Source organism: Brienomyrus brachyistius, chromosome 3 (assembly GCF_023856365.1).
Source record: "Brienomyrus brachyistius isolate T26 chromosome 3, BBRACH_0.4, whole genome shotgun sequence".
NCBI lineage: Eukaryota > Metazoa > Chordata > Actinopteri > Osteoglossiformes > Mormyridae > Brienomyrus > Brienomyrus brachyistius.
The window spans coordinates 17681580-17700753 of record NC_064535.1 but is presented as its reverse complement, the minus strand read 5'-3'; the positions used below and the strand labels follow the sequence as shown (position 1 = coordinate 17700753).

The following is a 19174-nucleotide window of genomic DNA, read 5'->3' as shown; positions in this document are numbered from 1 at the left end:
GGCATAGTAAAGCAGTGGGTAGTACTGAGGTTCAAGGCTGGATGGTGTGTTTGCAGTATATGCGTAGGGCACTTTCATAAAATATTTTATTATACATTTTATTCAACAAATTGCATTAAATGTTCAGGTACTAATGTTATTGTGCTGACTGTCAGATTATTTGTTAAAATGTAGAACGTGCAAATTACGCCCCATTAATGTTACAGTAAGAACATTCCTTGCGAACTTTAAGACCTTCACATAACAATGGATAAAGTTCTGGCAACATAGCATAGCTGGGCTGGTACTGGATCGAATTGGATTGAAAAGAATATTAGTGGTCGCCCATCCATAATAGTTTGTGACTGAGCCAGTTCCTTAGGCTGGTTCATTGGTCCCAACAGTATTTATTTTTCACAAAAAAATTTCCAAGAAGTCTAAATTAGGCTAGAAATGGTCCTACAATGCCTGACTGGTTTGGGAATATATATTTCAAGCCAAATTTCATATGAATGGTGAGATTCTTGAGATAATCCCTCATGCATGTACAGGCAGCATGTTTTGCTGCTTGTGAAGACATGTCAACATGGTCTTCAATAAAGAACCACATTGAAATGGACTGACCATGTACCATGTAAAACATTTGCCATTTTAGTTGCTGTGTGCACATAGTGTACAATTTATTCGAATGCACAAAATCTGTTTACATGAGTTTTTAAAACAACAATACTGTGATAAATATGGAGTATTCTATTTAAATGGGAATGGGTGACCAAAGAGCTATTTGGGTATGGAAAGAGCTGGCTCTTGTTCATGAGTTGAGCCAAAAAACCACCCCTAATTCACACAATATGACATATTCCCTGTGATTTACAGGTCACAATATAATGCCAACACCATTCACCATTCAGCAGGCATCCCACCTCTCCTGAGTCTCCAGGAAATTGACAGCAACTCCCTCACACCGGCTAATGATGTGCAATGTCCCAGAAATTTGTCCGCAGACAATTATAAATGATCTTAAGTCAGTCTGCTATTCAACAGAGGAACAGGCAAAAAGCTGTGCAAATGTTGCTGCCACCCCCAGTCAACCCCCAGCTGGTTTACTTGCATCCACCTCTCTGGAATCAATGTCTAAGGTGGCATGTCTGCTCTAGATAAGTATGTTATACTGCAATGTTTTCTCTGTTCCTTCAGGAGCAGCAACATAATGTATTTTGGCCAGAAAAACAGAACGCCTGCAGGGTATTCCTGTCTTAAATCACATTCCAGTATGTCGGTATAGCCTTAAAAAAGATCATGACTAAAAGACACCAGAATCCTAGGAGAAAGTAGAGAGAGAATATGCACCAGCTGTATCTAGAAAAAAGGTATAGTGGACTACTTCCTTTGGAATCCATAATATGACAATGTCTTATTTCCAATACTGTATTCAAAGTACCAACCTGTAGAAACCAGAGCACCCCCCGGGGGAAAAAAAAAAACCCGTATCGTACCTTCAGCTAATCACATTAGTGAAATCTATGTAGTCATTCTTATTCAAACAATATTTGCTGTGTTAGAAAAATAGATCAAGCATACAAAGCACAGCACACATTCAGACCTTCACAGAGTTTAACAATGCCCAAAGAAAGGAAACTCCTCTATGGAGAAGGACCTCACTTTAGCATTCCAACAAAGTTAACAACAAAGCCAACAGCTGCTGTGAAGACTCCCAAGTCGGTTCAACACGCACTGGAACCGAGGAAGACGAGTCATCCCCTCGTTAGCGTTGACAATGGCGGCTGCTTTATTGTCTACGCAAGGACTCGAGGTAATGAAAAGTGGCTCCCAGTGCCCAGCTGGTCTCGGCATCATTTATCTTCCTCGCCAGCTGTAAATGCACATCATGGTCATTTAGTTCAACCTAATTTTTTCAATACGATGCTCTTGCACCAAATTATACAGTGTTGTAGGCTGTGGACTTGTTTCATGCCAGGTAAGGTAGGTTGGCATTTGATCTAGGTAAAAATGGTGTTTAAATAGTTACCTTTAACACTTTCTCCTTTGGGAAACCCAGCTCTTGCAGTAGGAGTGATAAATAGGTGAGGTCCAGGCAGAGAAAAGGATGTTCTCCTGGAGTGATTTCCATGATACTGCATACTAGGTCAAGAAGAGATGGGCCACCAAGCATGTTAAAATATTTCTTTTTTTGAGTTTTTCAGAAATGTTTTGTGCTTTTAGAAGATGTCGTCATACCTCTTTTGGCAGAATCTATATAGTTATTTACTTCTATAGTGCCACCTGTCTCTTCATCTGAGCCAGAAAGGGAGAAACATTTGTAAATGGCATGAAACCATTTTTATCACGAAAACACTGAATGCATGTTTAAAGCTAACAGAAGTGTTATTCTGCAGCTCAAGGTTTTGCTTTCCTAGATAAACAAGCAGGGTTCCTACCAATTGCTGAAATGTCGACTGCTCTATCGTAATAGTAGGAAAAGGCATAGAAATCCATATTTTTGACCTCTTCTGCTTTTTTAATTTTGTTGTACAACACCTTCTCCACCTTCTTATAGCAGGACTCGTACATGGGTTCACCTGCAAACAGTAAAGTCATTTTTTAAATGTTTACATATAAATAGATGTTTTTAAAGGAACACTACAAGCGGTATACAGTGTGATTATTGGCTGTATTGAAGCAGAATGATTCATGTCCACAGTAGCCTAAAAATCTTTCTAGAAAAGTTAATTTGTCTGGACAGTAAACAGTCCAACAGCTAAACTAGATTTATAAGTATGGCAATTTTAAAACAATCTAAAAATTGTGTAAATTTAACATTTTTAGACGAGTAATAATCATGTACAGTACCTGCTTTCTGTCCTTTGACTATGTATTGTACTTCAGCATGTTCCCACTGGCCAGTAAACTCAGGAGACAGACATGGACTAACCAGCTCTTGGTTGCCATCTATTGTTCAAATAGAGAATGTGCAGCATTTCAGCAAAAAGTATCATTGAATGACAGTGCTGTTAATGTTTGTGTAAATGAAGTGTTTTGGTGTTGGATCAATTTCTATGCATTGTGTAGTTTGTGAATAAAGGAAAGCATAAACGTTTTGCGGCAAAATCAAAAAAATCTTATCACTTTAACTTCATGTTAAGTGCTGTGGGTTTACTTGGTGAGCTTAAGTACCATGTAGCTGCCTGACTAGCAGAAAGAAAAACAATGTTATGTCATTCCGCTATTTGGCAAAGGGTCAACTCACCCACTAGGCAAGTCACTCAGATGTTAGCCGGTTATTCGTATTGGCAATATGAACATTTTGATTATTGGTATTGCTTAAAATTTACATACTGGTGCACCACTACCTGCCATCAAAGAAATTTACTTTCCACTATGTTATTAAAATACTAGATAATGGCTTTTTTATGGACTTCTTTAACAAAGTTGGTTGAATTAATAATTACTTACAAGGCTCTCCTTCAATTCCGCCCAGGATGGCAAGTCTTGCTGACATGAGTCCCAGCCCTAAGTAGCTGTTTGGAATAGAATAAGAGGCACCACTGTGACACCACCTGCTTCGCAGGGTAAGGATACAGTTTAATCTTAAGTGACCATTACATTTAAATGCAATTTTCAAAGGTTTTCATACTGCAAACTAGCCTTCAGCTGGAGGTCTGTAAGGCTCCCCCGTCTGCCTCCCACCCCTGAAAATTCAGTCTACCTGTGTGCATAGAGCGTATGGGTGCTGTTGAACATCTGAAATGAAGTGATGTCATCAAAAGGAGAGGTCTGAATGGTTTTCTAAAAATTCAGATAATTAAAATGCCATTATTGGAGAGAACAATTAGACATTACCTTGAACATGACCACAAGCTTTTACCTCAGTAGGTTTTGTTCCTAACAGCACAATGAAGGCAACAGTAGTCTGCTTGAATATTCTAACTTAGCCATTTAACACCATTTTCAGAACCTTTAATCAGTCCCTCGGTTGTGGCTGGTAATATTCATATATGTGATTCACACAAACCGTAGCACAATCTCCTTTTGAGATTTCATCCTATAATCAGTAAATAACAGGATATTAAAACCAAATTTCTAATGTTTTGAAAGTAATGGTCTGGAAAATTGGCCCTCAATCCTGGATCTACAAGACCTGACCCAGTTTAAGAACAAGAATCCCTTCCCCCATTAAACATTAATTTAGCTACCAGCCACTGGGATTAAGGAAGCATTTGTGGATTAATCTATAAGGCGTGCTTCCTATGAGTACATGCATTTAAAGGGGCTACAGCAGATCCATCCGTGCATCTCACCTCATCCTGTGCTGAGAAGGTGATTTGGGTGGAGCCCCCTCCCAGGTCCAGCATGCCTACAGTGGGCTGTCCTGAGCCATGGAGACTCCCTGTAGTTAGAAAAGGCTAGCCTGACTACACAATGGAAAATCAGCCTTCCACACTGCTGAGAATCAGTGTGTTCTGTCTATCATAATCCCCCCTCCCTCTCAGGGGTGGCAGGAGGTCTCACATTAGTTATACGTCTAAATGTGATCAGCTGCACTATGGAACTCATTTACATGGCAGCACAATGACCTCACACTGTCACAGTTGTGTGTGTGTGTGTGTGTGTGTGTGTGTGTGTGTGTGTGTGTGTGGCATTTGCTTAATCTCCAGATGGTCATGTGGGTTTCCTGCCATGGTCCAGGAATGTATGGTTTAGTTGAATTGTATTGTGGAAATTAGTCCTTCATATGTGAGTGCGCATCCTGTCATGTACTGCCATCCCACCCCGGGAGTACCCTGGTATGTGCTCCATCACTGGACAGGCTAGAAATTCACTGCAACCCTGTGTAGGATCACCCACTGCTTTAATGCTCTAGGTGAAAGTGCATAGAGGACAACATTCCTACCTATTAAAAAGTTGACAGTGATCCATGCCGAAACACCTGTGTAGGATAAAATTTAAATATAAAGACGCCAAACTGAATATTGACTCCTTTACTGTTTTCAGGTTTTAAAGCTAGTGTATATTTAATTACTCCCTAAGGGGGTCATTTATGATCCAATGCAACTATTAACTAAGAATTTGCAGCACTCTAAAATGTAAATTAAAATATAAGCAAACTTGTACATCAATCTGCAATGGCTTGTCCCTTGTGACAACTGAGCCACACCTGTGAGACTCCAGAAATGTGTTTTTTTTCCCCCTGTACCTGCTATGGCAGGACATTTGGCTACCATTTATGGCACAATAAACACAGTGAGATTATTCTCTACAGTTTCTCTTTTTTTTTTTTTTTTTTTTTTTTGCAATACACTGATGCATTTACAAGAAACTACTATAATGTGTGTCTACTACAGTTAGAGACCAAGCAATGCATAGAATTAACTTATGAGTGCAGTTAGAAGTCTGAGAAATGTGCACATTTCTGGATATTTTTTTACTTGAATAATTTGTTCAACAGAAGCAAAATGGAAGATGCTCCTAATCCATTCATCGTTGTGGTGAAACAATGCTTGAATTGCATGCCTTTTCTTGCTTGTTTATGAAATGTGAAATATTTTATTTCTATGACATCTTGGGTTTCCCTCTTTCTGTGGCCTTAATATAAAAGGCAGAGCCATACCTTCATCAGTGCCATCCATTATGGAAACACCGTCTGGTCTAGACAGAAATGGAGACTCTTCAAAGACATTCCTCACCTTGGTAATCAGAAATATTCAGGTCAGTATAGCTGTTTTGGACAGAACGGCTTATTGATAGAAAGTGACGTACTACAGTAGACAATAGCTTTGAAAAGGTGCATATTATATTCAAGCAATCCAACTTTCCATACACAGAAGTTAACTTTGAATCTACAGTATGACCATGTCATATTTTGGTGAACAGACCAGTAATGAAGTGATTTTAAAGTGCTAACTACTACTAAAAAGTAGTAACGTTACTAGAAAGATTCCCTGAAAAAGGCCTCCTGAGTGGATAGCCATCTGCGGTTTTCTCACTGAGTACCTGAAGGCCTGTTAACATGCCGCTTTAAGTCCCTACCTTGTCCAGCAGGTGAGTAGCCTTTTCTCCAGGCAGTAGGCGCAGCCCTGCAGTGGCCTTTAGCACCAAAGGTGTCTTCTCCCATAAGAGCACTGGGATGCTCTCTTTGGCCACCTCCAACAATTGTTGTATACCCTCTCTACACTGAAAAATCAGGATAAAATACATTGTTTAGGCAAATAACTCGATGACCAGCCAACAGGGACTGGCTGAAAAATTAGGAAATTGCATATTGCAATATGTATTCATCCAACAAGCAAACAAAAAGTAATCATAATGCATGACTCATCATTATAGTATTGGCTACCTTATCTGGATCATCAGCATATGCAGATAGCCCAGGTTTTATTGCTCTGAATGTTTCATGTGCCAATTTGGGGGCTTCTGTCAACAGAAAAAAAGAATTACTTCAAACCACAAAACCAGTTATGTCACTAGTGAGGAGTTGAAAAATTTGTGCTGTTGCAACATCAGTTGAGGTGCTATATGCAAATATACACACCCAATTCTTTTCAGAGGCATTACAAGATGGTTGTACAATGTCAAAAGCCATTTTTAATTCCCTAAATTTAAAGTGTGTATGGTGGAGAAGAAATATCATCTCTGCTGGTTTACAGTAAAATAGTTTAATGGAATTTATAATGTTAATACACTGATGCATAGGATTTCATTTCTGGACATTTTAAAATAAATTTATAGTCATTGCCCCAATATAAAGACACCAAGCTGGCATTCTCAGTGTCCTTTGTGACTGTGACAACACAGTTACAGAGCAAATAACTATGTTTCTCATAGTGAAGCTTTTAAACATGTCAGTTTCTTTATGGCGATCATCATATATTTACTGATAAAACTAGTACAGTGTTTACATTTTCCTTGGCAAATGCTTTTATTTAAAGCAGCATACATTTTCAAAAAGCAGGGTCAGTCCATGGTGCAACTGGGGGTTAAGGGTCTTGCTCAGGGGCCCACCAGTGACATCACTCTGCTGACACTGGAATGTGAGCCAGTGACCTTCCAGTCACTACCACAGCAGCCTATCCCACTGAGCCATGTACCACCCCAATCTGTTAAGCAATCTATCTTAACAGAGGGGAAAAAAAGCACCCGCCAAGGTAAAATGCCGATAAATCAAATGGTCAGCAGACATGAGGTTTTTTTAGGACTTGTGTGAAAAATGTGTTTCTGCCCTATAGAACACATCAGGACATACCGTGTTCCTTAAACAGAAACTTGAAGACATGAATCCTTGTCCCTGTACTCCCTGCATCAAACATGATGCCGTACTGAAAGTGTCTGCTCTCGGGTTCTTCGGGGGCTGGTTCACTGCTATCATAGTCTCTGACGGGGACATAGTTTGGTGCTTTGTGAAGTGCTGGCTTAACACCATCAAAATGCCACTTTACATATGTGAAGTAGGCTACTACACAGCCCACAAAAATGAAAGCGCTGGCTAGCTTTGGTATCCTCATCTTCAGAGAGCACAAGGCACATAACTGATTCTCCTCCTGAGTTTAGCAGCCCCCATTCCGTCCAACGTTCATACTGTAACAACATAAAACATCTTTCAGTACAGTAAATACAACTGTTATGATTAGAAACATACCCAACTGCTGACTGCTCTTATAACTCTTCCTACGATAACGTATACAGAACATACAGTGAATAACAATAGTCTGTCAGGTATTTTAGGTATATTTTAATGTCTAGCCTACTCTGTCTATTATTAAATTATTGGTATACTGGAAGCAGTATATCTGTCTGTAAAGTTAAAATGGCCACACCGTCGAAAGATGCCTGTAGGGGGCCTCGCAGCGATACATTTAGGAACAAAAAGCAACAGTGTGCACCCAAGAAGTTTTTTGAAACTTGAAATCGATTAATTAAGCAACGATTCCATTACGAAATAGTCAACTGATAAAGTAATTTCACTTTTTTCTGTTTCTTAAAAATGTATCTCATGACGACGTGTAATAGTCAAGCCGTAACACTGAAACAAGCACTGTACTGATAGCTTGAGCAAGTACCTATGTAAAAGTTATCCAACCGGTTATGTCACATACCACAGTAATCGAAACAGTAAAGCAGCTAGTAGAATCGTAAAATTTCTGATTTCTAAAAATTTTAATATATTGTTATTATGTCTACTATTTATTATTTAGATGTCACCAAATAAGACTGAAATATAACCACCGGTCCATCACATCTAAAAGAAATATACAAAGTCTGTGTACATGTTTAAACATTTCAGTAGCGTAAATGAACTGAATACTTAAGTCATCATGATTACCTATCTTTAGATCACGGTTCTACACCGCACTTTACAGTTCATCGTCCGCCTTGGGGTATTCCGTCAGCCGGCAAGAACCTACTTTTCCGAACGTTCCTTCACAGCTCAGCCAACACAAGGCGTCTCTGTTTGATGACGTTAGCTTGCGCCTAAGGAAGATCACGTGGAAATTGTAAAAGCAGTTTTTCGACAGTGCAGTTGGTTTCTTATGAGTATTAGGGTAGCCACCTCTCACGTGTCTGGCCTAACTTATATTTTCCGACTCAAGAATTCTTACGACAAATATATTTTATTTCATTATAAACCTAAAATTAACCACATCAAAAGCGTACTTGTAGTTTATTTACGAGGTAATAAAATGTAAATGCGTGTGCGTGTGCAGACTTAATTGTCTCGAATTGAAAGTCTCACTCCAGTCAGCTGATCAAACTTAGCAACCCTGCTTTTATTTCATATTAAAATAACTTTGTATGATGTTTATCAGACCAATGCGCCTGAAACATTATCAAAAATAAAAACGTAACGAAGAAGTATTTCTTATTTTCTGTAGCAAATATTATTTAAGTGTTTTTCCTCGTATTCTGTTAAATAATTAATTGTGTTATATATTTAAATTGTGTTGGGTTGACGTTACAAAGAAAAATTTGACGAAGTGGATGGAGGCGAAAATTTTATTTTCACGGTGACTGATCAGATATTGACGCTTGTGCTATGCCTGATCATATTCGTTTCCATAAAATCCGTAAAATATTCACCCATCGACCTAGAATGCTCAAATTCAATAAGTATACCGGAACTTTCATAATAATTTAAAGGGAAATTTTACTGTGTAAGGGTCGATCTATCACAGCTTAATACATTTTAATATTTGCTGTCAAAGTCGATAAGCATTGGCTTCTGCTGATCTTTGTTAATATCGAGTGCTTATGTTTTTTGTTGTACATATGAAAGCTCGTCCAACGACGAGGGTTGTTATTGTTATTGGAGGACTGGGGGTGCTGTTGTTCTGCGGCGAAAGTACACTGCAGGTTTAGTCTATAACCATATTAAAAATACACAAGCAAGGGCGCTGATAAGAACGGGGGAGTTACGGCGATTTCAGGGCCCCCTGAGTAACAGATTCCCTTTAAAAAATGTATAACTTGATTACAATAACAATTGATTTGGTTTGAGTTGGAGGCCTGAAATCTCTAGCTGCACCTCAGGAACCTTAGGGAATAATCAAAGCGAAAAAAGGAAATTAAAAAGAAGTTGGTTAATCCCTTTAAATTAATTAACATAATAACATCATGTTTATATAATGTAAAACTATCATATATCACACTGATTGTGCACTGCTGGACTGAATGTACCACTTTGACTCCAAATAGTACAGGTGCATAATTACTGTGCAAAACTTACAACATGCTACATGGATATAAAGTTTTGTGCCCTTGATCTGCAGGGCATTTTGCATCTACTTTATCTTCTCCACAATAATGCAGTAATCCACAATAATTAATATTAACTAAATAATTACCTAAAGTCATTTTCTGAAAGGACAGACATAATCTAACAACACTGGTTATCTATTTACTGTGTGCTATTTGTTTTCAACTTTACCTCGTCTTTCTGCCAACAAAAATATTAGTCTTAAACAGTCCTGAATTCTAATGCACATTAAAAACGTGTGGTTTATTGTATCATTTGCGTGAACACAGAGCCACTTCAAAAGCATTACACAATATAACATTCAAAACAAGCTCCTGAAACACTTTAAAGACTAAATGAAGACCTGATTTGTCTAACCCAAACTGGTAACAACAGTTCCTAACTGACCCGTGCCTTTTGGCAGTTTTGGTAGTAGGCAAATCATTTGCTTTTCCTTTCTTCCCCTCTTTAAAAAGAAGATGCAAGGCCAATTAAGCTTACATTGTCACTGTTGACAATATGGCACCAGCTGGTCTGCCCTTGGCCAGCGCGTGTCAGAGGCACTTCCCCTCTATGTCTAGCAATAAGCAGTTTTGTTACAATTTACCAGGCTGGGTCAATAGGCCTCCTAAAGCTTCTCTATTCATTACCTCAATTAACGATCATGAGTCTTGAAATATGGGCCAATCTGTTTCCTCTGTCTGTCTCTCAAGCACACACACCTTCATGCGCACATTAGGGGCCACAACTATATGTATGTTACCAAATCAGTGACCCGCATTGTGATGCCTTGCGTGAACAATGGGGGAAGGAGGGTATTCAATTAGTCCCTTATTCAGTGTGCCTGTGGGATGCTTTGAAAGGGCCATATGTGTGCACTGTGAGTGTCTATGCACAAGTGTTCTGAACAGAAAACTGTTTATCCTGTGAACCACCCCTATTTGCATTGAAAAATGCGATGCAATGATCCTGGGGTGTGTAGTGCTGACGGGGCCGGCGTTGTGGTGGCTGACCCTCCCCCCCCCCAAATCACAACCACTCCAACTGTTGCTTTTTTTTGGTTGGAGGGAAGAGAAGCCTTCAATCCAAAATGAATGCACACATGAGTAAGCCTAATGTTGGCCCACCAGTCATTACAGATGCCCGTTAACAGTCACCGCACAAAAGGCCATGCCCCCTCCTCCCCCACCTGTGATGAATATTGTATGCCACATTTAATTTATGAATTGGCAGGTTTTGGATTGCTCTGTGCCTGATTGGAAGCACTGTTTGGGGGGAGGCTAAAAAAATCACAGTAAGAAACCAAATCAATACTGCAGGATATGTCAGTAACCAAAGAAACATTCAAGCCCTGTTTTTATTTATAAAGTCATTTGGCTGTTTTAGTTCTCTTTAGTGACTTGTTTTCCAAGCATGACGGCAGATTAAATCCTGTGATGAGTACCTCTTGTATAATAAGAACTCCTTAATCTCCTTTACAGAACTAAACAGTGCCTAATCTTGCTTTATTGGTTATTCTAAATACAAATAGCCCTTGAAAAAAGAACCAGTTGTATTTTTGAGAGTCTGGCCTGAAATGAAACGGCATAAATCAACTTAATCATTACAATTGGTCATTGTTTTTTATTACCATAGTGGTTCTTCAGTGAATACTGTAGGAATTCTCAGAAAATCTCATTGAAGACATTTTAATTTCTTTGATATAGTTATGTCAGTCTGGCTTGAGTGATGCAATGAGCGATTTTCCTTCAAGTAAGCTTTCATATTATAATAGTTATTATATGCCAGCATCTGCTAACTGTGTGTTTTTATGACTCAATAGAAACCTCAGTAAAAAGTAGTCCTATCGGATTTTTTTGTTGTATATTTAGAAACTACATGAAACATGGACGTAAACATAAATAAACCACATGTAATCAGTATATGTGGATATATATGTATTGAAGGATAGCTACTTTTTAAATGAAGTACAGTTAATTTCTTTGATTCATTTATTTGTTTAATCACATTTACTTCTCTTGACAATGAATAAAAACTATTCAAATATTTTTAAAAAGCCAAATAGTTTTTCTAGATATTGCTCACATTTGACTAAAGTGATCAAAAAGTGAAGTGTCAAGTAAATTGAAGCTGGTTTGTGTGTCAGTGCTTCTGTTTAGTGACTTTGCCAAAGCACAGTTGAGGAGGAAATGCTCACATTGTGTTTGCAAAGCCTATCACTCTTAGTTTCTCATTGCATTATTTTGTTCCAATCCAATTTTCATTTACCATTACATTCTAAAACAAAAACGGGTAAGAAGGTTTCCACTTTGATTAATTATGTAATATTTTAAAAGGGTACTGGCATCCATAATATTAATGGGATAATTTAATGCAGGTTACTTGATTTGCTGCATTCTGATTGGTCAGGCTAATCTGGAGGAATGTTTCGCAAATCATAAAACCAACAAAGTCCTGCTTATCCCCTAAACTCCTGTTCCTTAATGATGGTTTTAGGTGACATGCAGGAATTAAAGGCAGGCTGGAGAGATGTGAATGTGAATAGTGTAAGCTGTCTTACATAAGGCTTCATTTATCAGATAAATAACCACATATTAAGAAGAACTTTAGCAACTAATAAGTGTTGTTAAATGAGCTACTTAGCTATGTAAGGTCACCACAGATTCCTAAGCCAGAACCCGAGATTTTGTGCCCTGATGCGCACACACAAGTTACCAGTCAACCTGAACTATGTTTCTATTCTGGACCTAAATCTGCCGCCCTGAAGCATTACGCTACTGTACTGCCTTTTATGGCTTATGTTTGTTACATTTTAAATGTATGTGTTATATTTAGACATTATGCAAATGATTAGATGCTTCTTCAACCCGTAATAGTTTCTTTAACACGGGTCTGTGCCGGGTGTGTGTGTGAGAGTGAATGGTGTGTGAGTCTGCCCTGCGATGGGCTGGCCCTGCGATGGGCTGGCCCCCCCATCCAGGGTTGTTCCTTGCCTCGTGCCCATTCCTTCCTGGATAGGCTCCGGACCTCCCGCGACCCAGTAGGATAAGCGGTTTGGAAAATGGATGGATGGATGATGGATGGGTCTGTGCCGACCCGTGTCTTAAATCAGCCATAAAATACCCTCAAAACCGTTTTTTAGCATCCAATTTGTTTCTTACCTCTTGGTTACCTTGTTTGGCTTCCTTATCCATGAAAAAAAATTGGTTTTAATATTTTTGGTGTGGCTTTCTGGACATTTATTTTGACAGTATACCTCTCGTTTTCGAGAAAAAATAATGGTAAAATAAGCCTCAAGTGAATTAAATAAACAAACAAACTGAATCGGTCTTATTTTGTCTTACATGACTGGGCATGCCTTGCCTAGTGAAATTTTTTTTTAATGTATTTTTAAAAAATAGATTTTCTTGATGCAGTAAACAAATTTATGTGGTCCTTTTTATGCATTTAAGCTTACAAACGGGTTGGTGCCGACCCTAACACCAGAAGAAGGGTATGTTAAAGGATATAAATGGGATTTCAGCTTACCGGCATTCATAACTCTGTAATGTCCTCATTAACATTTACATAAATTTTATTTAGCAGACACTTTTGTCCAAAGCAATGTACACGAGAGGCATATAGCATATTACAAACGTACCTGTTGTCAAGAAGTTGATTTAGGCATAAGTGCAGCAAGGGGAACATGGAGTGCAAATAGGCTAGTGGGGGCACCAGGAGAACATGGTCTTGAGGCATTTCTTGAAAGTGAAGGGCAGGGGATGTTTCAGCAAATCATTTCACCATTGGGGAACCATACATGAGAAAAGACTTTTTATATTGTGGTGGGATTAATAAACAGGCTGATATTTTGAAAATTGGGATTTGATCCAATGAGTAAGCTCATGTTACCACAGGGGAACTGAAGTATTGCATTCCTTGTAAAAAATACTAGAACTACTCAGTTATGGAATTGTAGAGTGTTTCCTGGGTACTGCCAGCTATGAATACTTAGGTGACAAGTTCAGTTTGTAGAACTGTGAATACTAGAGGTATACTATTTTGGTTTAGTCCATATGTATAATCTTAATTTAATTATAAAATGGATTCTTTAATGTTCTTTGACCATTTTTTTTCTGGTGGCTGAAGGTGCTTCAGTTACTTGAAAGTAAGTCTACTGTGAAACAACACTTGGTGAATGAAAGAACATTAGCAAATGCCTGCTGAGATACTGACAGATACAATTTCTTATGCCGCTACGTGGTACATAGTTGTTTGCCTCTAATCAAAGCTGTTCATTCCCTGATAGTGTGTTAATTTTAATGTAATAACTATTATTTCTATTAAAGCAATGAGCCCTGGAACCAAATCATGTAATGCACTATTCAGATTAATCATTACTGACAAGTGCTCACCCCCCAAAACCCCATGCCCTTGGCTCAGTGACTGATGATATTTGCCTTTTTTACCAGTTCAGTAAAAGGTTTATTAACATGCCAACTGATTAAATTGTTCAACAGCGTAATCGGAGTTAACATGAATTTAAGAGCTTGCCGTAGATGCCCCGGTACAAGTGTGAGCAATACTGGAGCATTACCCAAATAACAACTTCTAACAAAACAAGACCCACATAAGAGAACCATCTGCAGTGATGCTGAGTGGGCTCCTAGTGGCATTGGGTTGCTGACCAAAGGGGGCGAGATGGGAGGTTTTTAAGGAACCTTTTCATGGAGATGGGTGCATGTTCATTGATGGATCTGTAAGCCAGCACCAACGCCTTGAATTTGATGCTAGCACCACTATGGAACCAGTTAAGAGAAACAAGGAGAAGTGTGACATGGGAATATTTAGACTGAATGAATATCAAGCATACTGCCATCTTTTGAATCACAGTAACAAGAAACAAGTAACAAGTGCCTGGACTAAATTCACTAGGAGCTGGGCTGCATACTGAGAAAGAAAAGGCTTGATCTTCCATATGTTATGCAGGATAAACCTGTACAATCAGGAGAGTGCTGTTTTCTGTCAGCAGAGGACAGCTGATCGTCTGTTGTTACCCCTAAGTTCCTGGAAAACCTTGATGTTCAAACTTGGAAAGATTAAGCTGGATGTAATGGTCCCTCGTCCATTGTACAATGTCAGTCAGGCATGCAAAGATCTGATCAGAGACTGTGGTGTCATCAGAGGAGAAGGTCAAGTAAATCTGGATGTCATCAGCCTAGTAGTGGTTAGGGCTGCACAATATCACATTGCAGCATCACATTGTGGTATATGAAATGTCTGCAAATAACATTGTAATATTTATAAAACACGCAACAAAGAAGATTAAATTAACCCAAAATAAACTATAGCCTATAAACTATTATCTACCAACAGACTGTGTCAAATAAGTTGGTGATGTTGCCTGGAGTTCTGTTAACAGACACAAAGCAATGCTGAGAGATGCAATGTGATTATTGCGCGTGCACACAATATATCTTGCAGCCCTGAGAATAATATATAGTGCAGTCCTAATAGTGGTAGGAGAAGCCTTGCCACTGGATGATTGAAAGGTAATGTAAAGAGAGAAGAGAAGGGAACCAAAGAGCCTTGGGGAACACCGGATGTTACCTGAATGTGGTATAGACTTGGAATGGAACCTGATAGGTATGAGTGAAACCAGCACAGAGCAGTGCCCAAGATACCAAGGTGAGAAAGATAATTTGGTGATTGCTTTGAATGTCGCAGAGAGGTCTAGTATTAACTTACTAGCATTTAGTTGTGTCAGGGTGATGGAAGCTGCTTTGCCTGCTTCATGATGTCATTGACCCATTAATATGTCATAGAAATTTGAATGCATCATATCCTGTCTGACTTTGGTACTGGTGTTTCTACACAATTATATGTTATGATATGATATACGATTATGCAATTATATGTCAGCTAACTACAGAGAAACCTCATTTCTATAATCAATTCATACCAGTGGATGACTGGAAAACATCAGATCATGAACCTTTGCAGAGTTGCCTTCAGAAAACGGTTCATCTCCTACCCTCACCCAACGCATCTGATGCTGCATGACTGATTTAGGAGAGGAGGGTCGTGGGTTGAGACCTAGCATATGCAGAAAATTAGCTGTGGGGGGTGCAGGGGTGGAAGGACCCTGCAGGTTCCTTTTTTAAGGTACTTATCTTGCTCTGCTACATTGTTGCATCTAATGTGAGTTTGACATGGTATGATGGGAGAACCAGTCCTAATATGTCCTGACATGTGAAGCAGACTCACTGTGGGAGATACACACATGGCCAGGAATAAGACAATGACATATAATCAGAATATATCTGAATAAGTGTTATATTTATTCATTTGTACCCTTAAAATGAGGAGTACATTTCTGATATAATTGTACGTTCCCTACTAATACATTAAAAGGACAAAAAAAGTCTGAACACACTACAGTGATTAATAAGTATTAACTTGTTTCTGTTTTTTTTTCTTAACTATTTCACCCACTGTAGCCAAATTCTACTGGGAAGAGAGAGAGGATGGTTAAAAATCTTGAATTAAATTGCGAATTAATGTTTAAATGTTTTAAACCGATTTTCTTCTTATTTTCCTTTTCCCCTTCTTTTGCCAATCTGTTCTTACCCTCATTTGCTCTAATCCTGCTGGCAGTTGACAGGCCGCAATGTGCACAGGTTGTGATATTGGGTGTGGAATGGCCTTGCAGTTATGGTTGGTGAACTGATACAATAACCGTTCTGCATTGTTATTTATAGTCTCTATATTGTGACTATTGTGAGGTTTTGTGCTGTAAATATTTCTCCCATGTGAAACATGTTGATGATGCCACGCGTTGTTTCCGGGATCTCCAGGGGAGAGGGAACTTTGCTTAATGGCCTCCAATGCTCCACCTTCACCATTAGGTTTCTGTTTCTGAGACTATGCAGGTCTACGTTTAGCCTTTGAATGTCAGCATAGGATATTTGTTATGAAGATATTGCGACAGGATCCATTTAGGCCCGCTGATCATACCAAGAAGTTGGGTCTGAATCCTCAGTGACTCTTAGCTTAACATTTAATCTTAACACCCAGCACACTCATCAATTCCATTCAGATACTTTGGAGACTAAGTATTAAGAACAATAGACACAGACACACCTCTGCCCTGGGTTGAAAATAGAAAGTGCAGAGCAATGCCATCAAGTTTTCAGTGTTTTCAGTGTGGTTCTCAGTCATCATGAATATTATTTTCCTAGACTGAATTTCACATTTCAAATTTTATTACTAATATTAAAATTCACAGAATGATGATTGCATAGATACCCATTAAAACATCCCGTTTGTTCTGCTCTCTACGCTGCATGTCTGCTGATGTCTGCAATAGTTTGTGCACTATACAAAAAAAGGACATTGTTTTATTATGGGGAAGTGTATGGCTCAGCAAGCTAATCCTCCATGCCTGTGACTGAAAGGTCACTGGTTTGAGCCCAGCCTTGGAAGAATAGTCACATGTCTGTGGGCCCTTGAGCAAGGCCCTTAACCCCCAGCTTCATGGGAGCCACTGCAGGCGGTTGCCCTTCACTGCCAAGCTCACTCTCACCCACACATGTATCAGTGTGTCATGGAGAGAAAGTTGAGGTAGTCAAGAAGAGAATTTCCTGATGCAGAATCAGTAAAATATCATTGTTATTATCAGTCCCAGAAGCTTTCAATCATTGCTATTGCAATCATTTAAATCAGTTAAAATTTTGTATTTTTAGAGAAAATAAACAGTGTACTATGCACTGTATAAAAGTAAAGATCCCATATAAGCAGCACTCTGTATCCTGTGTTTCACAGCACAAAAGCTGACCTAAGGGGGCTGTGAATTCAGCACTGATACTCGTCCTCAGCAAACATCATGATGGCTGAGAACTTGGCTGGCCAATGTTGTGCTGCTTCTGCCACAAGATGGGTTCCTTAATGAGTCTCTCCATAATTGATTTGATGATCTCTTTGTAATTAGCACTCTTTGGGGCATAGATATCCTTGTAACAAACTAAGTCTTTTGGACAGGCATTTTGTGGGAAGGAGAACTGCAGCGTTGCAGAGATAATGAAAGCAGACATCTTTTTGTCGGTGGGGGGGCCTGCTGGCAGCAGGATGTAGTGTCTTAAGAATGATCTGTTCCTGCCTTTTGGCAGCAGCTCCCCATACGGTGCACAGCAGCCGTCATGAGGCCTCAGTGAGCCGACTGAGATTACATGCAACAGTTGGGTCCTGGGGAGTGATGGGGCAGGTCTTGTCCTTCCAGGACATCCAGAGCTCAAGGGTTGAGGGTAAATCGCTGAGATAGTGACGAAGCCCCAAGGGAACTACAGCCAGATGTAGTCAGGCCACTCTGTTTGCCCAGCACATTTCTCCACATCCTTCCTCTGGTGGACTTTTTGATGAATTTGTCTTTTAAGCATGGTATCCTTTTATATGACTGATATAATCCAAGTCAAACATTACTTCTAGATTACAACTGAGAAAAAAAAGTTTAAACTGGAAGCAGTTAAATGATGCCCTCCTTGAAACAATCTTTGAATAAAGAAATATTTTTTTTTAGTCTCCAGTCCGTAATGCCTGTATGAAATTTCTACTGTATGAATTTCAGATCCTGAAGCTTACAGCTTACAAAATTACACTGGGTAACAAATTTTTATGAAAGGTCTGTTTGCAGATCTCTGACTAGATCAAGTTCCTGCTGGTTTGGAAAGTGATGTTCAACAGATTGCCAAGCTTCTCCGGCTTCTTCATACTTGATCGAACACTTCCATGTTGGCTTCATCTGTTGTTGGTGAGACTGAAATAGGCTCTGGAAAATGTTCATCATGTAGCACTGGTGCAATAGAAGATGGCATATCAGGATAGACTAGCTTTGTCTTGTCCTGCGGCTTCTTATAAACAGCAATATCCACCATGCATGTAGCAGTCATTCATGTGGTTTGTTGGCTCTCTCCAAATTCTAGGGGCTGCAAATGGCATACTTTTCCTGGTGCCTCTTAACCACCCTTCCAATGTTGATTTGCAGCAGCCACATATAACATGAGGAGCCCAGGATTTGTCTTGGTTCCCAATGGGCATTCCAAAATACTTCTAAAGCTTAGTAATACTTTGTGTCCCTTGATATCGTACATTTCACTTGAGCAGGACCAATATAATATCCACAAATGTAACAGAAACAGTCAGCTGGTAATTTACAGTGTCTAGAAGAAATGTTTGCCTACATGTACAACAAAAAAACAACACATTAATATGCAAAAAGGTAAAAGTATAACAAAAGACCATGTCAGCCGAGCTGCCAAGTTTAGTTTTTTCTAAAAATGACGCTTCTAACTAAACCCTTGAAGTTACATGAAAAAATGAAAAACATTGCCACCGAAATCAGCATGCCGAAATTGTATAATGAACACTACAAAATGTAATGAAACAAATTTCTGTGGCCTAATGTTATTATAAATTAAACATTTGACTTTGTAA

At 39.0% G+C, this 19174-nt stretch overlaps 1 protein-coding gene and 1 long non-coding RNA gene across 4 annotated transcripts; one reads left to right on the top strand and one right to left on the bottom strand.

The window, feature by feature from the left end:
- Positions 1-628: 628 nt before the first annotated feature.
- Positions 629-8505, bottom strand: entpd6 (ectonucleoside triphosphate diphosphohydrolase 6). Of its 2 annotated transcripts, none has more exons than XM_049007949.1 (14): positions 8379-8505; positions 7220-7551; positions 6314-6390; positions 6007-6150; positions 5588-5663; positions 4871-4906; positions 4278-4366; positions 3686-3765; positions 3433-3497; positions 2830-2928; positions 2418-2558; positions 2218-2274; positions 2009-2121; positions 629-1852 (listed from the first exon to the last, which is right to left on the bottom strand). In XM_049007949.1, exons 2-14 carry the CDS (start codon positions 7476-7478, stop codon positions 1769-1771), a joined length of 1320 nt encoding a protein of 439 aa, XP_048863906.1. In that variant the 5' UTR covers positions 7479-7551; positions 8379-8505; the 3' UTR covers positions 629-1768. The 2 variants fall into 2 exon arrangements, with proteins under 2 accessions (XP_048863906.1, XP_048863905.1); XM_049007948.1 differs by having other exon boundaries at positions 8297-8503.
- LOC125738729 (uncharacterized) lies at positions 2937-19174 on the top strand. 2 transcript variants are annotated; one of them, XR_007396887.1, is made up of 2 exons: positions 2937-3548; positions 17510-19174. It is a non-coding gene; the product is annotated as an uncharacterized LOC125738729 (long non-coding RNA). The 2 variants fall into 2 exon arrangements; XR_007396888.1 differs by lacking the exon at positions 2937-3548 and adding an exon at positions 5609-5685.

Bases quoted from the DNA above. Each gene is read 5' to 3' on its own strand.
- entpd6 (XM_049007949.1), bottom strand. From the start codon at position 7,478: ATGAGGATACCAAAGCTAGCCAGCGCTTTCATTTTTGTGGGCTGTGTA. The intron at 6,391-7,219 runs GTATGTCCTGAT...TTCTGTTGACAG, and splicing joins GTTTCTGTTTAAGGAACACG to AAGCCCCCAAATTGGCACAT. The intron at 4,907-5,587 runs GTATGGCTCTGC...TATCCTACACAG, and splicing joins AATGGATGGCACTGATGAAG to GTGTTTCGGCATGGATCACT.